The 18,679-nt window shown below is 40.6% G+C and overlaps 1 protein-coding gene across 2 annotated transcripts in view; it reads left to right on the top strand.

The window, feature by feature from the left end:
• Positions 1-38: 38 nt before the first annotated feature.
• Positions 39-18,679, top strand: part of dmtf1 (cyclin D binding myb-like transcription factor 1) — a 24,077-nt gene continuing 5,436 nt past the window's right edge. For both annotated transcript variants that reach the window (XM_088346819.1, XM_088346818.1), the window contains exons 1-13: positions 39-132; positions 6,173-6,285; positions 6,345-6,428; positions 7,482-7,552; positions 7,626-7,737; positions 9,635-9,711; positions 9,785-9,942; positions 10,018-10,050; positions 11,770-11,879; positions 12,839-13,067; positions 17,634-17,785; positions 17,873-18,034; positions 18,118-18,194. In XM_088346819.1, coding sequence (XP_088202945.1) covers positions 6,180-6,285; positions 6,345-6,428; positions 7,482-7,552; positions 7,626-7,737; positions 9,635-9,711; positions 9,785-9,942; positions 10,018-10,050; positions 11,770-11,879; positions 12,839-13,067; positions 17,634-17,785; positions 17,873-18,034; positions 18,118-18,194 — 1,371 coding nt within the window. In that variant the 5' untranslated portion in view covers positions 39-132; positions 6,173-6,179. The remainder of the gene's footprint in view (positions 133-6,172; positions 6,286-6,344; positions 6,429-7,481; positions 7,553-7,625; positions 7,738-9,634; positions 9,712-9,784; positions 9,943-10,017; positions 10,051-11,769; positions 11,880-12,838; positions 13,068-17,633; positions 17,786-17,872; positions 18,035-18,117; positions 18,195-18,679) is intronic.

The following is an 18,679-nucleotide window of genomic DNA, read 5'->3' as shown; positions in this document are numbered from 1 at the left end:
CTATTAATCGCTATTAATTTCCTTGTATAGTAGTTATTTGGCAACCCACTGTCCCCCATCGCGACGTCGTGCTTCATCCTGGCATTTGGCTTCATCCTGGTAACTAGCAAGTTCCCGGACCCAAAACAGGAAGTAAGTAACTCATTCAAAAGCCAAAAATGACTTTCTCCTCGACGTGCGGAAGTTTGAAGGGCCTTATGAGAAGTCACGCGCTGACAAAATGCCTCAAAAGTCTCAATAAATCGCTCGGTTCACACCAGACGCCAGATTCTTGCCCAATAAAATGGCGCCGTAGCTTTTGCGTATTTTCACGAAGCCTTTTGTATGCTAACGATTAGCCTGTGCAACACCGGTTGTCTGTTTATTGTATTGAATAAACAGAAGCATCAAAATGGTCACAGTGTGTTTGTGTAAGTGACAAAGACTCGACAATTTAAGGCAGCCTACCTTTGTTGCAAGTTCGCCGAAGTAGCTTTTAAATACAAAAGATAGAATAAAGTCTAAAGTATGCGTGCAATCACTTGAAATAATTAAAGTTACGCGAGAACAACTGGACACTATTTGGCGTGTGCTGTCGTTTAAACCATTTAATTTTAAGACATCTGAAGTAGTATTCCCACTAACTTGTGTGCGGTTCAGGAATAAACAGCAGAGGGCGCTGTTGCAATGGGGAATAACTGCTTTTAAGGCTAGAAATGTATTTACATGCGTTATCCAAGTGCTTCTATACCTTTGTTAAGTCATGGCACTTTTTTATTAGAAATTCGTCTTGGGATCAAGAGATCGCAGTTCGAATCCTGCCTCAGTGTTACATGTCAAAGTGTCCTTGGGTAAGACACTGAATCCCTAATGCCCCCAATAAGCAGGTTGGCGCCTTGCATGGCTGCACGGCTGCTATTGGTGTGTGAGTGTGTGTGAATGGGTAAATGTGAAGCGCATTATAAAGCGCTTTGGGATGTCTTCATTGACTTGAAATAAATAAATGCAGATCATTTCATTTTCATTTCCTTGACACAGTTCCCCGTTTTCTGTTTTATTAATAGGGATCAGAATTTTCCGCGGATCTGCGGATTTCCGCTGTTTTTGAACCCCAAAGGTCATTCCCGTAAATCGTCTTAATTCGATGAGAAAATAATTTGGGGGGGTAAGGTATGATACGTGACTGTTTCATCACCCCAAGTTAGCAGTTAGAGATCGCGAGAAAAATCGGCAAAAAGAAGCGCAGCGTATTAGATCTATAACACACAACAAATAGATCGACTCCTATCATTGGTCGATAGGTTCGCTGATAACCAATCAGCGGAGCTTTTGTTCAGAGCATTGGCTTTCTCAAACATGGCGCTCCTTCCGGTCTTTTCAAACGGTGAAATGAGTGTTTGAAAAAGTAAATATGAAAATACTAAGAAAAGAAGACGAGGCTTTTGTCTCCGAGATTGATAAAGGAATCAAGAATAAATTTAAGTGGTCATGGCTGGAGAAGACTGTCACAGACTGACATGTATTTTCTTTAAGCATGTTCAGTTTGTGCATTCTATTTTCAAATTAATGATGAATGGTTATTAATGTATATATTTTCATATATATTGTTGATTAGTAGCTAAATACAAGGTCCATCTTCATCATCAAAACACAACAACAATGGTGATGGTTGTAACATTGTAATCCCCCAATTGTTTTAAACATCTTAAAACTGAAAAAAATACATGGTTTCTGTTTTGTTGGATTGAATTCATTCTAGTGCAATTTTCACATAGCAAATAAGATAAATGCCGTTGGCTTCGGGTGGGTTTGCCCCCCTGAGGCCCCCACCGGGCTCCGCCCTGGACCCTGGCTATTTCAGCTGAAAATGAAAATCTCCATTCTGATCCCTGTATTAAGCTTAAAGGTGAGGTGTGTCGTTTGGGGTGTCCTTGGAAAAGTTTCAAGTTAGGTATTCTCTACTAAGTATGTCTTAGACGTGTTCTAAGGGATGGGCAGGGCACCTTTATGATGCGGAAGGGGTAAACCAGAGAAAGCTGTCAGAAAGCTTCCTTGCTGTTGAACAGAAGAGTGTGTTGTGTCGCCCTGACCCGAGTCACATGGCTGCTTTCTTGTGTCCCGTTTCATCTGGAGGGACGAAAGCATGACCAACTTGGGTGCCGAGGTCCTTAACTTGTTTGATCATTTGGGTTGGCCATGGTCCCCAAAAATGTTTGTGTGTGTTTTTTTGCTACTTTTTCCATTTTTCTATTTTCTTTGTTTTTGTGTATGTGTTTGTCTTGCTGTCGGTCACCCGTCTCGAGGGATATGAGCAGGGTAGATAGATAAACTAAGTATGTCTTAACCAGAGGTGCGTAGAGTAGCCAAAAATGTTACTGAAGTAAAAGTACTGTTACTTCAGAATAATATTACTCAAGTAGAAGTAAAAGTAGTCATCCAAATACTTGAGTAAAAGTTTTTGGTGAAAAAAATCTCAGGTACTGAGTAACTGTAGCGTTGTATTAAGATTATTTTTTAAAACAACCAATCAGATCATCAAATGATCAAAGTCCATGCAATCAACAAAAAATGCATATAATTCAAAAGTAGATTAAAATAATCAACATAAATTTAAGTGCTTGAAAAACAATAGAATAAAAGTAGCATAAATCAAATAAATTAAGCATATGTAGCACCAAGTAGCACATTTAAAGCCCCACTACTTATCTTAACAGGCTCTGCAAGCAGAACAACAAGCTAGCCCATGAACTCGAACAAAGGAGACATTGCATGTTGAAGCGGGTGTTTCGCACTCTTTTTAAGGGGAACATGCTTTTGATGTGAGGCCAGGGGGGCTCCTCCTCTTCTGTGTTTTCATAGTCGCTATTGCTAAGTGACATTTTCCATCTGTTTCATCCGTGAACAACTTTCCCCCGCTTAAGTTGAATATGGGCACGTGATGAGGCTGGTACGTTTGGTATGTTAAACATTGTAGCGCCTGGCGTCAAAATAAATGCGCCTCATCGGAGACAGACAGACGCGTATTTACGTGGAGGTAATTTAGATATATAGAAATCGATACTTTATTCATCACGGTTGGGAATTTCACATTTCCAACTGTATCCTCATTTAAAAAAAAAATCTGAGACATATATATATACTTATTAAGTAACAAAGTATCAACTTCAGTGTTGCCTTATGTAGCGGAGTAAAATTACCGTTTTTTTCTCTCTACAAATTTACTCAAGTTAATGTATAGGGATTTGAAAATACTCCTAGAAGTACAAAATTTCCCAAAACTTACTCAAGTAAATGTAAAGGAGTATATGTACTACCCACCTCTGGTCTTGACAATGCCCAACTGAGTTCAACGAGCCCTTATGCCTTAGCCGCGCTTATCTGCTAGTGATGGAGATTCCAAAACTTTCTGAATCAGTGAATCAATATGATGCGATGTGTTAAAATGGTTGTGTTATGAAGTACTTTCCACGAACCAGTGTGGTGAGTCACGACACCGCTTCACTAATGCTTCTGTACCATTAAAACAAATACTAAAAATTTGACACAATTCAATACATTAAATTTACATTTAACCAAAACACAAAGTGTCATTATACTAACTAAACGTGTAAGTGGTATAGTAGTTAACTACCTCCATACACATAGTGGCACTGGCGGGCTCAACTCTTGGCCTGGCATGGATCCCCCCAAATGCATCAGGAAAAAAAAAAAGCTGTTAAGTTAATTTAAGTAAAATATTTCTGTAATGGGAACTCTTAATGGTAGGTGTATAGAATACTCGTGACACTGGAATGAGGATTTGGGTATTTCACACACTTTTATTCAAAAACCAAATAATCTCAGTAGTATTTGGTTTTATCCGGTTCCTCTCTTTGCTGATGACCTCTCCAGTTTTGAGAATACTATTTCACGTGGGACATAGGTGGCAGGCATATTTAAATAAGTTCAAGACAACTTGTTCAGGATGGGGATAAATGGCTGCCCTAAAGTTCTTTTTTTTCCCCCGTTTTTGTGCTTCAAGGTCAAATTGCTCCCACGCATTTGACCTGGCTCCTTTAGTTGAGCTTCCCTCAATTCTTTCTCTAGTTTTTCTCACTCTCTAAAACCACACAGTCACTCAAACAATTAATACCAAACAGATATATGAACAAACACACAAACAAGCACATAAACTCACAAACTGACACAAAAATGAACGAAGCCAAAAACTGACAGACACAAAAACTAACTTGAATGAGTCCTTAATAAATACGTGTATGTAGTTGTGTGTATGTGTTGTATAAATTGGTGTACAGTGTGTCAATAAATTCCTATTTTTGTGCAATTGCAAATTAATGTGTAATCTGATCTAACTTCACCACACTCGGACTCGTATAGTATAACATAATGCTCACAAAAGCTCTCCTCACAAACCACAACACTTTGAGGGATGTCCCTTTTTAGAAAGAGTGTGAGTTTGACTGAAGCAAATTGACTGACTCGATCTCTCCTCACCTGAGTTACAACGCTTTACTTCGGCGGGCACATGATTTTGTCAGTCGAACGAGGCACGGCATCGGAACAATGTATCAAGACACTTGTTGCGCGAGCGTTTGACACATGCCGATTGCTGGTTCGAGCGAGACGTCACTCGCTGTTCAACTGGATCCAGCAAGACATCGGGAGGACTGATATTGATGCGGCCGTGATCGTTCGACAATTGTAACGTGCGTCTGCTTAGAGCGTAACATCACAACTGTTTGCTTTCGTCTTACTTTTAGCAAAGCTGTTCGGGGCGGAACACATTAGATCGGAGTAACAGGGTTAGGGGAGAGTGCTGCAGAGTGACATCATGCTCGACCCCGCAGGCTATTGTTTTGTGTTTTTTTGTTAGTGTAGCGTGAAAATGGTAAAGGTAAGAAAAGGCCTGCTTCAAATAAAGACCGAACATAAACCCAAACCCTAAGAAAGATGAAAAAAGATGAGTTGTTTTGAGTGTGTCCAAGAAATCTATGTATTTGCGCATTATGATCAAGCCAAATGAGGCTGCAATAATGACAAAAGCCAATAGATGGTTACAGAGAAGTTCCAAATTCCATAAAGCTTATTTGATATGAGCAAAATTGAACTGCCTGTGGAACAACTCTGTTTTTTTCTTTTAGTAAAATGGGAAAATAATTTGATTAAATAAAAATATGTGCAAGACCCATTTATTTGTATAGCCCCAAATCATATAAAGTCCCAAAGAGACGCACAGGCCAGAATTACAACATCCCTTTATCTAAAACCTGCATGAAAAACTCAAACACCCCAGCATGGGGAAGATAAGAATCCTTGAGAAGGTGATACTTTATTTTTATTGCAATTTTAGATAAAATAAGTTGAATTGATTCCCCTGTACTACCTCATGAGCAGATAATTAGAATATAAAAAGAAAAAAAAATGGGAATCTGCTGCCGCTTTATGATAGGGATGAATGTTGCAGTTACTAGACTGATCACTGGAAGAAAACAAGAATACTGAACAATCGCATGTTTTTTTGCAAAGATAAAATTTTCTTACAGCGCATTTGTGTTCTCCAGCACACTGGTAGAAAAAGCACGGCTTTATCCTATTAAAATACACATCAGAGTATGTTAAAACATCAAGAAAATTGAGTAAAACATATAATGTAAAAAAAAATTATGATATTTATCTTTAGATTAACTGAGAGCTAGTGATAAGAAACTAATTGAGTACAATATAAACTAGGATGGCTGTGCGCCTTTAGAACATCACCCGCGTTGAGGCCAGGAACCATTTTTGGATGGCATTTCCCTTTTTGGCTGGGTCTTTGGCACATAAGAATAGAAAAACCAAATAGTAAGACTGAATCCAGATAGAGACTAGAATCCTGAAATCAGGGTACCAACAGCCCATATTTGTAATTGTCCACATATGCATTGTTTAGAAAATATTGATCTCAAAATACAAAGAATCCAAGGAGAAAACTGGAAGTTAAAAAGCAGCTGTTCAGTCATCCACTTGCTCTTTTTTTGTTAAAAAAATGCTGAGTCAACAAAACCAAAAGTGCTTAGTCCGCTTTTTTCACATCTAAGGTAACCTACCTAACGAAAACATCACCACCCTTGCTTTGCTCACAGGTGATATTAAGTACACAGCTAAAGTGATATATTTATGATGCAATATTGCAAATCATGTGTCCTTTTGACAGGTGTGTGATGAGTTCAGCGGCAGAAGAACAGGGCGGCAGCACGCCGATGGAAGCAGCAGAGCTCCTTACAAGAGAAAGCGAGGGCAGCATCGTACTCCACTGCCCTGCCGACGGTACGTCCCCACCCTCATCGGTTCCACTTTTTGTTTGACGACACGCTTGTTGTACTTAGATGACAACGGTGAGCCATGCTCGAAAAAAAGGTGCGACTCCACGGGCGACTCGGATGAATCTTTTTCTCTTATTGACGTTCCAGGTGAGTGAGGAACAACATTAGATGCAAACATCCATTATTAGAAGATTTGGATAAAATAACTTTTAGGCTCCTGTTCCTTGTCACGGATCCCTTAACCACCTGGGTCATCGGGACACCACTTCCGGTGGTGCGTCTTGGGCAAGTACAGGTTGACGGTGACAATCCCTCCCCAGGCATTTTATTTGGGGGAAGGAGTTAAACTCCCCCACATGAAACGGATAGTACTGGATTCCATTGTTACCAGTAGCAGATACAACAGATTTATCATCTGGTCGCCGTTCATGTCGATGTAAAGCGTCCTCTTGCCTTCCAGATATAAGCTGGACCTTGCATCGCACTTTGCCCCCAAAGCCTTCTAGCACGCGTCTGCAATCCAAAATGTTGGAAGAGCCATATTGGACCAACAAAGCAAAAAACAATTCGTCTGTGGGCGAAAAAAATAAAACCTCTATATAAGCCTTAGAATGAAAGCAACACATGCTGTGTGTACCTATCTTTGCTATATTAGCCTACTATCAAAATTCCTCATTTTAATGCAGATCAGATTAAAGAAATGCAAGAAAGAAATCCATAACGTGCCCCTTACCTGGGCAGCAAAAAGAGTGCAATAAAATGTGGCATGCATTTGTAAAAATAAAATGGCATCTTTTGATAAAGGTAATGAAAATCACATTAATGCAGTTTGATTTTTGTGCAAATGTCAAACAAGTCAGTGGGTAAAACACAGCAGCATCCTCTTCTCTCGCCCATTTAAAACTAAAGAAGCCTTCTTTGGGCCTAAGCAACAGAACACAAACAATATCCCCAAGTGTCATTCAAAATACATACTGACAATATCAGAAATCACTTAATACAATACTTTTGCTCGGCATCGTATGTACCCCTATTTAATGGACAAAACAGGCCACGAACCCTCAACAGTGGAGAAAGCTATCCAGCTATCCTGAGTTGTGTCCTTAGTCCCAACAAACCAGGCGATTAAAGGATCCGTGAGCCGATATTCAAACCACAAAGTAAAAACTCATCGTGACAACCGCGTCTGTTTTTCTTCAGCGTCCGAGGGCTGTGAAACTTTCGAAGTTACCATGACGACAAGGGCGGACGACACCGTCACCCAGATTCAGGTTGGTCAAACATCCCGTGACCCCGAGCCCGCAGAAGACTCTGATGTTGTTGTGCATGGACCCATGCATGTAGGTTCTTTGCGACAACGGCCCAACGGCGTCGCCCAACGAGAAGGCCGACGTGTCTGCCGTCAGCCAAGCATGGTTCACCACCAAAGAAGACAAAGACCAGCTTGCCAACAAAGGTCAGGATGCCCGTTTGAGAGTAACAAGTCTCAATCCTAGTGAGAGAAACATAGAAAAGATTCCAGAAATTTTATATTGTCTTTAATTGCATTAACATAAATATACCATTGAACTTTCCTTTGCAACCCCGGTGTACAATGTAGATAGAAAAATTCAAAACAAGGAAAAAATAAAATAAAATATGTATAGGCAAAAAGAAAAATGACATGTAACATATATTCTGTGACATTTTATACGTACCATCCTTTTTGTACAATAAGACGCACCAGATTTTTTGTCATATATTTTCCATACATAAGGCACACCGGACTATAAGGCGCTACCATAGGAACTTCAACAAAACGGTCAGATAGATCTGTCAAACTTTATTAACTTCAAATTTCTCACTCTTACTCGCATTTATAAAATAAATAAAATAAAAATGCGTTTTTGTTATGATATTTGTCTATTTTTGCTTATTATTTAAATCAACGTTGTTTTTTTTTGTGTGAATAAAACACTGTCCCTTTAATATACAAGGTAGTTCCACTTACAAAATGCAGGTAACATCGACTTACGGGATTGGTTCCAAACCCCCAGTAGTGAATCCATTACAATGACGCCAGTTGCTGCCAAGACTGTATCAAGTTACTGTTCAAAGTGTAGAGGTTGCTGTGCTGGCTGGCCCCCAAAATTGTTGAAAGCGTTGCCAGGCTGTTACGCTCTGCGGGGCCAGACATTGAATGAAAAAATCTGCTGTAAACAAAAAGGGCATCTACGGGGAAAAAAAATAGCATCCCCTGGGAAAAGAAATTGGCATCTGTGGACCGTGGTATAAGTAAAGCTGGAAGAAAGTTGAATGTTACCCGTAATCCACAAAAACCTGGTACAGACGCTACCCTACTTACGAACAAGATAGATTCCGGACGATCGTTTGTAAGTTGAATTTGTTTGTAAGTTCCTTCAGTGCTATATTTTGTATGTTTAAGGTTTATTTAAATATGTTTAAGGCTTGTCCAAGTAACCTGTATAGTTTTGTACTGAAAAAAGGAACATTTCATAAAATAATATGATCTATAAAGATAAATTAAGTTAAGTTTAACTTACTTTTGGAAGATGAGCTTCAAGAGTTGGGCTATTTCCTACTCCGTGGTAAAATGTGGCCGAAAAAAGCGTTCCGACCATTTTCTCAACCGCATCAAGCTTTCTTATTCCACTTTTGTTCCAAAAGAAACAGCTTGCCTCTTCTTCACTTTACACCAACCATATTGAACGGATGCATGAGGTATAACAATAAAAACGTCAACGTTCTTAGCATGCTAGAGATATAGTACACCCCTAGTATGTTTACACACCAACTAGGAAGTAGAAGCCATATTTCTTATTCGGGGTGGATGCTGGGTGACCTCTCACAGCGCCACCACACGCCGCTAGCGGCGAAAAGGAGCACTACAGTCATGTCCTCTACTCGTAAAAAAGTGCACAAAATACAAAATCTAACTTACAGCAATGTCCGGATATTTTTCGACATCCTGAAAGAAATGTTCGTATCTACTGTTTTTTGTAACTCGAAAGGTCGTAAGTAGGGGAGCGTCTATCCAGTTTACTAAATGTGCAATCAATATTCTTAAACATTCTTTTTAAAATGCTATTTTTGTCATCCAATTAAATCATCACAATTGTTGATGGTAAGAAAATAAACAGTTGGAATGCTTGAGGCATCACGAAAGCAAACATTATTAGCGTATGTCCCTGCAATGGTGCCATCAAGTGTATTTTAAGCATAAAAAAAATGTGCTTCTTGTTTTTTTTGCACAGGTCATAACCAATGTTTTATTAATGGTTACAAAAAATGGAATAAGAAAAATATCGTTTTAAGTTAACAATCGGTTTAACCTAGGCTGTCGCTTTTCTAAGGTCACAAATGGAAACAAGGGATGTGGTCCAAAGACGAGATCAACATTCTCATGAACAACATCGAACAATACGTCAAGGTTTCTTTGCATTTTTATTTTCGCCTCATGATCCACCTCAAGGTAGAGCTCAATACTCGCTTACGTTTGTCAGAGTCGAGGCATCGAAAGCCCGGCCGAGATCATCTTCGACATGTCCAAAGAAGAGCGCAAAGACTTTTACCGCTCGGTGGCATTGGGGCTCAACAGGCCGCTCTTCGCCGTCTACAGGCGAGTCCTGCGCATGTACGACAATCGCAACCACGTTGGCAAGTGAGTGGCAAAGATAAGCGCACAAACGTAGATTCATGCACTAACATGACAACTGTGTGTTGTGTGTTTGGTCAGGTACACGCAAGGAGAGATTGACAAGTTAAAAGGGTGAGTAATTGTGGCAATTTTGTCACTAAACAACAGTACTATACAAATGGAGGGCTTCTACTCTCAGTGTAAGAAAGCAATGTTGAGAGCGGCAGGCTGGCTGCACGCTAGCATCTGAGATCCTGGGATTGAGCCAGGTCAATGATGATAGATATACAAATTTCACGAGTTTAGCAGTTTCCCAAGGTCATCTGTTTCGTGGGTAATGAATCTGGAGGTGGTGGGCTACAGGCTCGGTGTGAGTTGTTACGTAGCCAAAACAGTAGGCTGTACTTCCGCCTGCGCTTTCGTTTCCATTCCCGAAACTGTCTCCGTCTCTTCCCGGACCCGATAGCGATCCACGGAGCATCTGGTGGTCTTGCCTAATTGTCTGGGAAAGTTTGCTGAGTGTTTGGCAACATGTGATGCTAAGTCATTGTAACCCCAGACTAGGGGTGGATGGCATCATGAACAAGATTAAAACGATATTGAAAGATTGTTTAAAAGGACAGTGTTTATGGTAAAAAAAAAAAAAACAGAATTCATTAAAAAATATATTAATTTGAATATTAAGCAAAAATACATGAACCATCACATAAACGTGCATTTGTTTAAATTACCTGTAGGTCGAGAAATTGTTTTGTATTTTACATAACATAAGCCTTTCCTCATGGCAGCTGACATAAATGTCCATCATCTTGCTGCTACGGGTACCCAAAACCCTGAAAAAGGCTGATCAAACAAATGAGAAGTAAAATGGTGCATTTTGGCCACAGTTTGTATACTTCCGTGTGCTTTTTAGCACTCATTTTAGGTTGCACTACACCAGGGGTCTCCTACGGGGTGCCAATAGGCACCAGTTGGCCCCTTAAGAATCCCTGAGCAGCTAGCGGACGAGTTCTTAAAATAGCTCATTATTGATGAGTCGTTGCGATTTTCTCGTAAATGATATTTCTAACTGACATAATGTGTTAGTGGTTGACTTAACTTCTAATAATTACAACCTGGTAATAACATAATATCAACATAAGTACAAGAAATGTATATGTCAAAGCGGTTTGGTAGTGCAGTGGTAACACATTGGCTTAACACACAAAAGGTCCCCGGTTCAAGACTGGTTGAAAACATTTGAGGGATGGGCGCTACCATGCTGTACTTGCAAGACACACCACAGGAAATGGTACCCCTACTATCATAGTGGTTAAGGGATCCAACCAACCAATATGGTACCGTTTCATGCCAATCAGTCACAGAAATCTGCTCTCAGCTTCAAAGAAGTTTGTGACCCCCTAGCAACATCTAGTGGTCAAATAATACACACTATCCCTTAAGTGTCCCTAGAGCTTATGTTATTCTGTTCTGGCATGGATCCAGCACACGTTTTTGCTGAGACTGCTGCTGGTTAGCAATAAGCATCGCTTTAGGAGCTAATGCTATTACATCTAGAGACTAATGTTAGTGTCTGCTACGTTAGCTAGAGCCATACACATTTTGATCTAAAGTAAACAACAGTTTCCACAATGAAAATTAAAACCTGTTCAAAAAGGAAATATCTTTGTAAAATGTAAAAAAATGTGCTCATTATTTCCCCCATTTTTTTTCTTTTTCCATTTTGATAATTTAGAGATTGTGATGTGTTTTTGATTTTAAATGGCGATATGAAATATTTGCAATGTCACCCACCTCTGGTGGAACCTATTGTAGACGTTTTGGCCTAAAGGCATCATCCGAAATGTTCAGGCTCAGGGATCGCCACGGCAACGACTGGTCGACCATCGGCGCGGCACTTGGTCGCAGCGCCTCGTCCGTCAAGGACCGTTGCAGGCTGATGAAAGACACGTGCAACACAGGTAAGATGCTGCTAACTAGTAGCTAACTTACTCGGAGATAGCTTATAATAATGCAATTTGTCCTCAGTTGGGAGAAAATTCTATGCACTAGTGCAGGGTTCGGGAACATGTGGCTCGTAAGCTCTTTTCATGATTAATTCTGGAGATAGAATTCATGTTTTTAACACATTTAGGCCAGAGGTGCATCACTGTGCTTCTACCACTAGCAGCAAGAGCGCTGTAGCGCTTCTCTACCTTTTAAGAAGGCATGTCATTTTTTCTATTTCTCTTACGCAATTAGATGCATCAGAACACGTTTAGATGAGAAGTTTGCCTTCCACCATTTCTTGGATATTTTTTCGAGCGTAGGGTTTCATCAAGGACTTGCCTGAGGACTTTTGAGACGAATGTGTATGTCAGGTTCATTGGCCGTGCAAATTGTCCCTTGGTGTGAATGAGCGAGTGATTTGTCTGTCTCTGTGTGCCCGGCAACCGGTTCAGGGTGTCCCCTGCCCACTTCCCAAAGACAGCGGGGATGGGCTCCAGCACCCCCGCGACCCTACTGAGGACAAGCGGTGCAGATAATGGATGGATGGATGAATTCAAACACGTTGTTGAGACACAATCTGGCATAACACACAAGCTCTCTTTTATAGTGAAATATACACTTATAATGCGTGAAATGTGTGTCATCGGACCGTATTAGCTTAAATGTTAACTTGAATCTTATCAAGGCGAGTCAGACTCCATTTGTCCACTGTTTTCTTTGACTATCAATGCACCGCCGACATACTGCCATGATACGCAAGGTATGTTACCTCTCAAAACCAAGCCGCTTTAGAAAGATTATAATCATGTAAAATGCCTCATTCTTTGTAAAAACGTGACTAATCGCCAATGGAATTCATTGTCGACTCTGTTATCGATTCTTGTCGACAACTAATGGTTGCAGCCCCAATGGTCTGAAATTACTCCCATAGGCAAATGGAGTGAAGAGGAGGAGCAGCGTCTGGCGGAGGTTGTCTACGAGATGGCGGCCACAGCGCCAGGCTCTGCCGTGACGGGCGGGGTTTCCTGGGCCTCTGTGGCCAGTCGGGTGGGCACGCGATCCGAGAAGCAGTGTCGATCCAAGTGGCTCAACTACCTCAACTGGAAGCACAGCGGTGGCACCGAATGGACCAAAAACGACGACCTCAGCCTCACGCTCAGGTGTGCGACTGTTAAGTTTAATTTTAATACACACTAAAAATAAGGAGAGAAGACATCAATGGAGTTTTTAACTTGTTACGACAAACAGGGAGAGGAGCTGACAGAAGAGGAATCCATTACCTGTTTCTGCTGCCTCCCCAGAAAAGCCTCCACTTTGTTATAATCTTCAAAGTTATAAATAACACAGCAGATCTAAGGGGTGTGGGAGTCAAAGAACAGTGATATGATTTGGCCGATAGTAACAATGGAAAAAACAAACAACAGAGCGCAATAATAGTCTAATTAAGGATTTATTTTATTTATTGTATTTATTGAATGTCCTTCAAAGTCGGATTCACCATCAGATACACCGAATATTCTTTTCCCCCGTCCTGCTGTATTGAGTATATTTATATTTTTCATGACGACTTTTATTTCTCTGTTCTTTTATAATACCGAGACTGAAAAATAATGTGATGAGATAAAATGTAATGCCTTTTTGTATTTCATCTAGATAGATAGATAGATAGATAGATAGATAGATAGATACTTTATTCATCCCCTAAGGGAAATTCACATTTCCAGCAGCATCCCTGAGCTGAGAACAATACAATAATAAAGCCAAAAGAATCCAATATACAAATACCCAGTGTGACGTGCAAATGCCCACTTTAGCATGTTATATAGAGTAACTAAATAGTGCTACACAGAACACATAATGCAGTAAGATTCGGTAATATCCAATGTAGGTGGTGTGGTTTAATGTGGGCCTTTACTCTGCCGGGTGGAGTTAAAGAGCCTCATGGCATGAGGAAGAAAAGATCTCTTCAGTCTGTCCGTAGTACAAGACAGTGACAGCAGTCTGTCACTGAAACTGCTCTTCTGTCCAGAGATAATGATTGACCTCAGCTTTTTCAGTGCCTATCTATTGAATTTCCCTACGGGAATGAATAAAGTATCTATCTATCTATACTGGACTGTCTCGGAAAATTAGAATATTGTGATAAAGTTCTTTATTTTCTGTAATGCAATTAAAAAAACAAAAATGTCATACATTCTGGATTCATTACACATCAACTGAACTATTTCAAGCCTTTTATTATTTGAATATTGCTGATTTTGGCTTACAGCTGAAAAACACTCAAAAATCCTATCTCAAAATATTAGAATACTTCCTCAGACCAAGTAAAAAAAATAATTTTATAACAGCAAAACTAAATCAAACATTTGAAAATGTCCATTGATGCACTCAGTACTTGGTTGGGAATCCTTTTGCACGGATTACTGCATCAATCCGGCGTGGCATGGAGGCAATCAGCCTGTGGCATTGCTGAGGTGTTATTGATGCCCAGGATGCTTCGATAGCGGCCTTCAGCTCATTTGCATTTGTAGGTCTGGTGTCTTTCATCTTCTTCTTAACTATACCCCACAAATTCTCGATGGGGTTCAGGTCAGGGGAATTAGCAGGCCAATCAAGGACAGTGATGCCATGGTCAGTGCACCAGTTACTGGTGGTTTTGGCACTGTGGGCAGGTGCCAGATCATGCTGGAAAATGAAATCCTCATCTCCATAGAGCTTTTCAGCAGATGGAAGCATGTAGTGCTCTAAAATCTCTTGGTACACAGTTGCATTTACTCTGGACTTGATGAAACACAGTGGACCAACACCAGCAGCTGACATGGCTCCCCAAACCATTGCTGACTGTGGGAACTTCACACTGGATTTCAAGCAACTTGGATTTTCCTCTTCTCCAGCCTTTCTCCAGACTCTGGCGCCTTGACATCCAAATGAAATGCAAAACTTGCTTTCGTCTGAAAAGAGGACTTTGGACCACTCTGCAACTGTCCAGTGCTTCTTCTCCATAGCCCAAGTCAGACGCTTCTTCCGTTGTCTTGAGTTCAGAAGTGCCTTGACCATGGGAATATGGCTATTGTAGCCCATTTCCCGGACACGTCTGTGAACTGTGGCTTTTGATACCTGGACTCCAGCTTCAGCCCACTGTCTTTGAAGCTCCCCCAAATTCTGGAAGCGGCTCTTCTTCACAATTTTGTTAAGGCTGCGGTCATCTCTCTTGGTTGTGCAGCGTTTCCGGCCACATTTTTCCCTTCCAACAGACTTTTTGTGAATATGCTTTGAAACTGCACTCTGTGAACAGCCTGCTCTTTGAGAAATTTCTTTTTGTGTCTTACCCTCCTGATGGAGGGTATCAATGATGGTCCTCTGGACAGCAGTCAGATCAGCAGTCTTCCCCATACTTGTGATTTAGTTTACTGAACCAAGCTGAGTGTTTTTAAGGCTCAGGAAACCCTTGCAAGGTGTTTCGAGTTAATTAGATGATTCAGGTGATTAGTTGAATAGCCTACTTGTATACTTTTTCATGATATTCTAATATTTTGAGATAGGATTTTTGAGTTTTCTTAAGCTGTAAGCCAAATTCAGCAATATTAAAATAATAAAAGGCTTGAAATAGTTCAGTTGATGTGTAATGAATCCAGAATGTATGACATTTTTGTTTTTTTAATTGCATTACAGAAAATAAAGAAGTTTATCACAATATTCTAATTTTCTGAGACAGTCCAGTATATATCAGTGTTCAGCAAACTTTTCCTGGACTACAGACCGGTTTAATGTCTGAGCATATCCTCGTGGCCCGGCCCAATAAGAGCATTGGTATTAATAACAATAAAATGATCGTAATAATACCCGTAGTAATTATAATAATACAAATAAGACCAAATCCAATGTGGTATCACAACACCACTAGGCATTGAGATAACATAAGAAAAGGCATTTGACTTTATCTCATTATCACAGTATTTTTACTCACAGTGCCACGTTGTATTGCGTTGTTTTGGATAAACCGCTTGCCGTAATTCTCTATTACACCGTTGTTCAAGTGGCACCGTGGGCAAAAGTGTATTGATGAGAAAATCAAATGCCTTTTCTGTTGTTATCTTTGAGCATATTGGCCTAGTGGGTACAATTTGACGCTCTCATCGCCACAATTGGGGTTCATATCCTGTTGTATTAAATGCTGAGAAAATTAAGTCAGTGATATTTGTTGACTGATCCATCATTGTTCAATTACCGCTATATAGGACTGTAAAATTCCAGTGTCGAGTGAAACCAAACTCGTAGGGTTTTCCCAGGGGTGAAGAAAAATACTTGCATTCATGAATGAATACGATAGAAGCAGAAAATAAGGGAATGTTTTGTCTTTCTGTGCAGCCTGGTATCAAACGACCCAAGGCCCGATACCGGTCCACAGCCTGGTTGTGGCCAAAGGCTGATCTGTATTCTTGGTTCTCTCGTGGTTAGGATTTAGTGTTCTCACCACTATGTCCGGGTTCGATTCTTGTCCCAGCCGTTGTTTTGCGATTGCGGTCAGCGATATTTTTCGACTGATCAATCATTGCACAAAAACGGTAATATACTACCGTAAACCCTAGTGTAGAACACCCACCCAAATGTTTGATGGTTAAGGTTTGAAATTCACGTTATACACAAACAAATAGAGCAGGGGTCAGCAACCTTTTCGGTGTGGAGTGCCACTTTCAAATTTCCTTATAAATCCGTGTGCCACATTAGGATTAATGACTCGCACAATATTTTTTTTTAATATCCAACAGAGCTGTCATTTTACACCAGTCTGGATATACAACATGGATAAACATTGAAATAGTATAACTGAGCAATTTATCTTCTATTCTTGTTTATCAATTAACTAAAAAATGAATGTGAACAACATGTGGAAAGGCCTGTAGACATCAATGACTTCAACTTTTTACCACAAGAATTAACCAGAATCAATCGTTCTTCATTAATAATGAACTACAATCAAAAAACAAGTGTTATGGATAGCTACCATACCATTCATCAATGATATCTTGTTGCAGAAAATATCAAAGCTTGAAATAACATCAGCAAAGCTGAAGGCACGCACACGCACGTATACACGCACACACACGCTTCTTTAAAATATTTGCCATCAGTAAATGGTTTTATGAGCTTTTCTATGCAGTGAGCAATGTGATAGCTTGCTTCAGTGGTGATGTTTTTAGCAGTGACAAAGGTTTTCAGGGTATGTGCTTGTTTGCCGGACTAGGACACGGCGCGTTTTAATGTCCCCACCTTGTCAGGCTCATCCTTGAATCCATGTTTATGTTTCGTCTCGTAATGATATTTAATACTTAATGTTCGAGGTACAACACTCTCGAGGCATAATGCACCAACAGCACGGTCATTTTTTTTTTTTGCATAAAGCCCCAGTCATCTGTCCACGCTGGCTGAAAAGAACGAGATTTTTCACGCGCTAGTGTTTCTGTGGCTGGCTTAAAACACTGATCTCGCCTCCTCTCCTCGGCGTCGCACAGACACACACTCACACACCGAGGAGAGGAGGAAGGGTGCTACCGTAAAGCCTCTAAATAACACGACGCGCAACTGAAAATGTCTAAATTTTAGGTAAAAATGCACATTTTAAAAAACTTTTTTTTTTAATTCAACGATTATTTTTTTGGCGTGCAACTGCTGGCACGCGTGTCATAGGTTGCCGACCCCTGAAATAGAGTATGTGTGTTTTGAAGGATCATGGAGCTGCGTGTGGCGGACGAAAACGATATAAATTGGGAGGAATTGGCTGGAGGTTGGAGCAGCGTGCGCTCGCCGCAGTGGTTGCGCTCCAAATGGTGGAGCATCAAGAGACAGGTTTCCAATCACAAGGACATCCCTTTCCCATGTGCGTAACCCACTAGAGTATTTTTTTGTGTTTAATCGAGTTCATCGACTTTGAACTGCGCTTGAAACGGTACCTGCCCGTTCGCAGTGTTACTCAAGGCTCTCGACGAGTTGATGTCATCCACGCAGCCGGCAGCCACGCCGGCTAGCATCGCCTCCCCGCTCCAGATCCGTCTGGGACGCTTGGAGGAAAACGGTTCGAATCCCGGCTCGGCATCGCTGCAGATCCCTCTTCAGATCGCACACTTAGGTGAGACTCGGCACCGGGATCGCAGCCCGCAGTCTGGGAACAAATCTTAACTATTGATTCCGTGGCGGGGTTTGGCTGCTCAGAGTCTTCGACGGCCGGCAGCGAAGGAGAAACCATCACGCTGAACGGAGGGTCACTACAGACCTATGAGATTCTTCCGGTGAGTGAAGTTTGGGGGCGATTTGAGGAATCGGACTTTGTCGGTTATGTAGCACCTATGCTGTTAGGCAGAGGGGAAAAAAGCTACTGGACTATTTCTAGGTTTGATGAGTGAAAACATGAATAGAGGAAACACCATAGTCAAAATTAATTTAAACGGAAGCCGTCAATTTAATGAACAAGACAATGGCGAAAATTTTACAGAAGTTATAGTAAAAAACACTTTCATTCGGTTTAAGGTGTTAGATGAGAAACCCTATTTGGTTAATCTTGATTTACTAACCCTGTTTAATTTCTCCTCAGTTTAATAACCGGTCATCTACTCTCATTTCTGTTGATAAACCTATAGTTAATCTTGAAATTTTTATTTATGGGCACTGATAGATTTCAGAATCAAATTTCCGGTGAACTTGTTTTGGTTAAAGTCACACAATAATACACTTCAAATTTAAATGACAATTCCAATGAATGAAGAGGGTTCATCGA

This window comes from Urocampus carinirostris, chromosome 11, assembly GCF_059441175.1.
Source record: "Urocampus carinirostris isolate Australia breed hairy pipefish chromosome 11, RoL_Ucar_1.0, whole genome shotgun sequence".
Taxonomy (NCBI): Eukaryota; Metazoa; Chordata; class Actinopteri; order Syngnathiformes; family Syngnathidae; genus Urocampus; species Urocampus carinirostris.
This window is presented reverse-complemented; position numbering and strand designations above follow the sequence as displayed.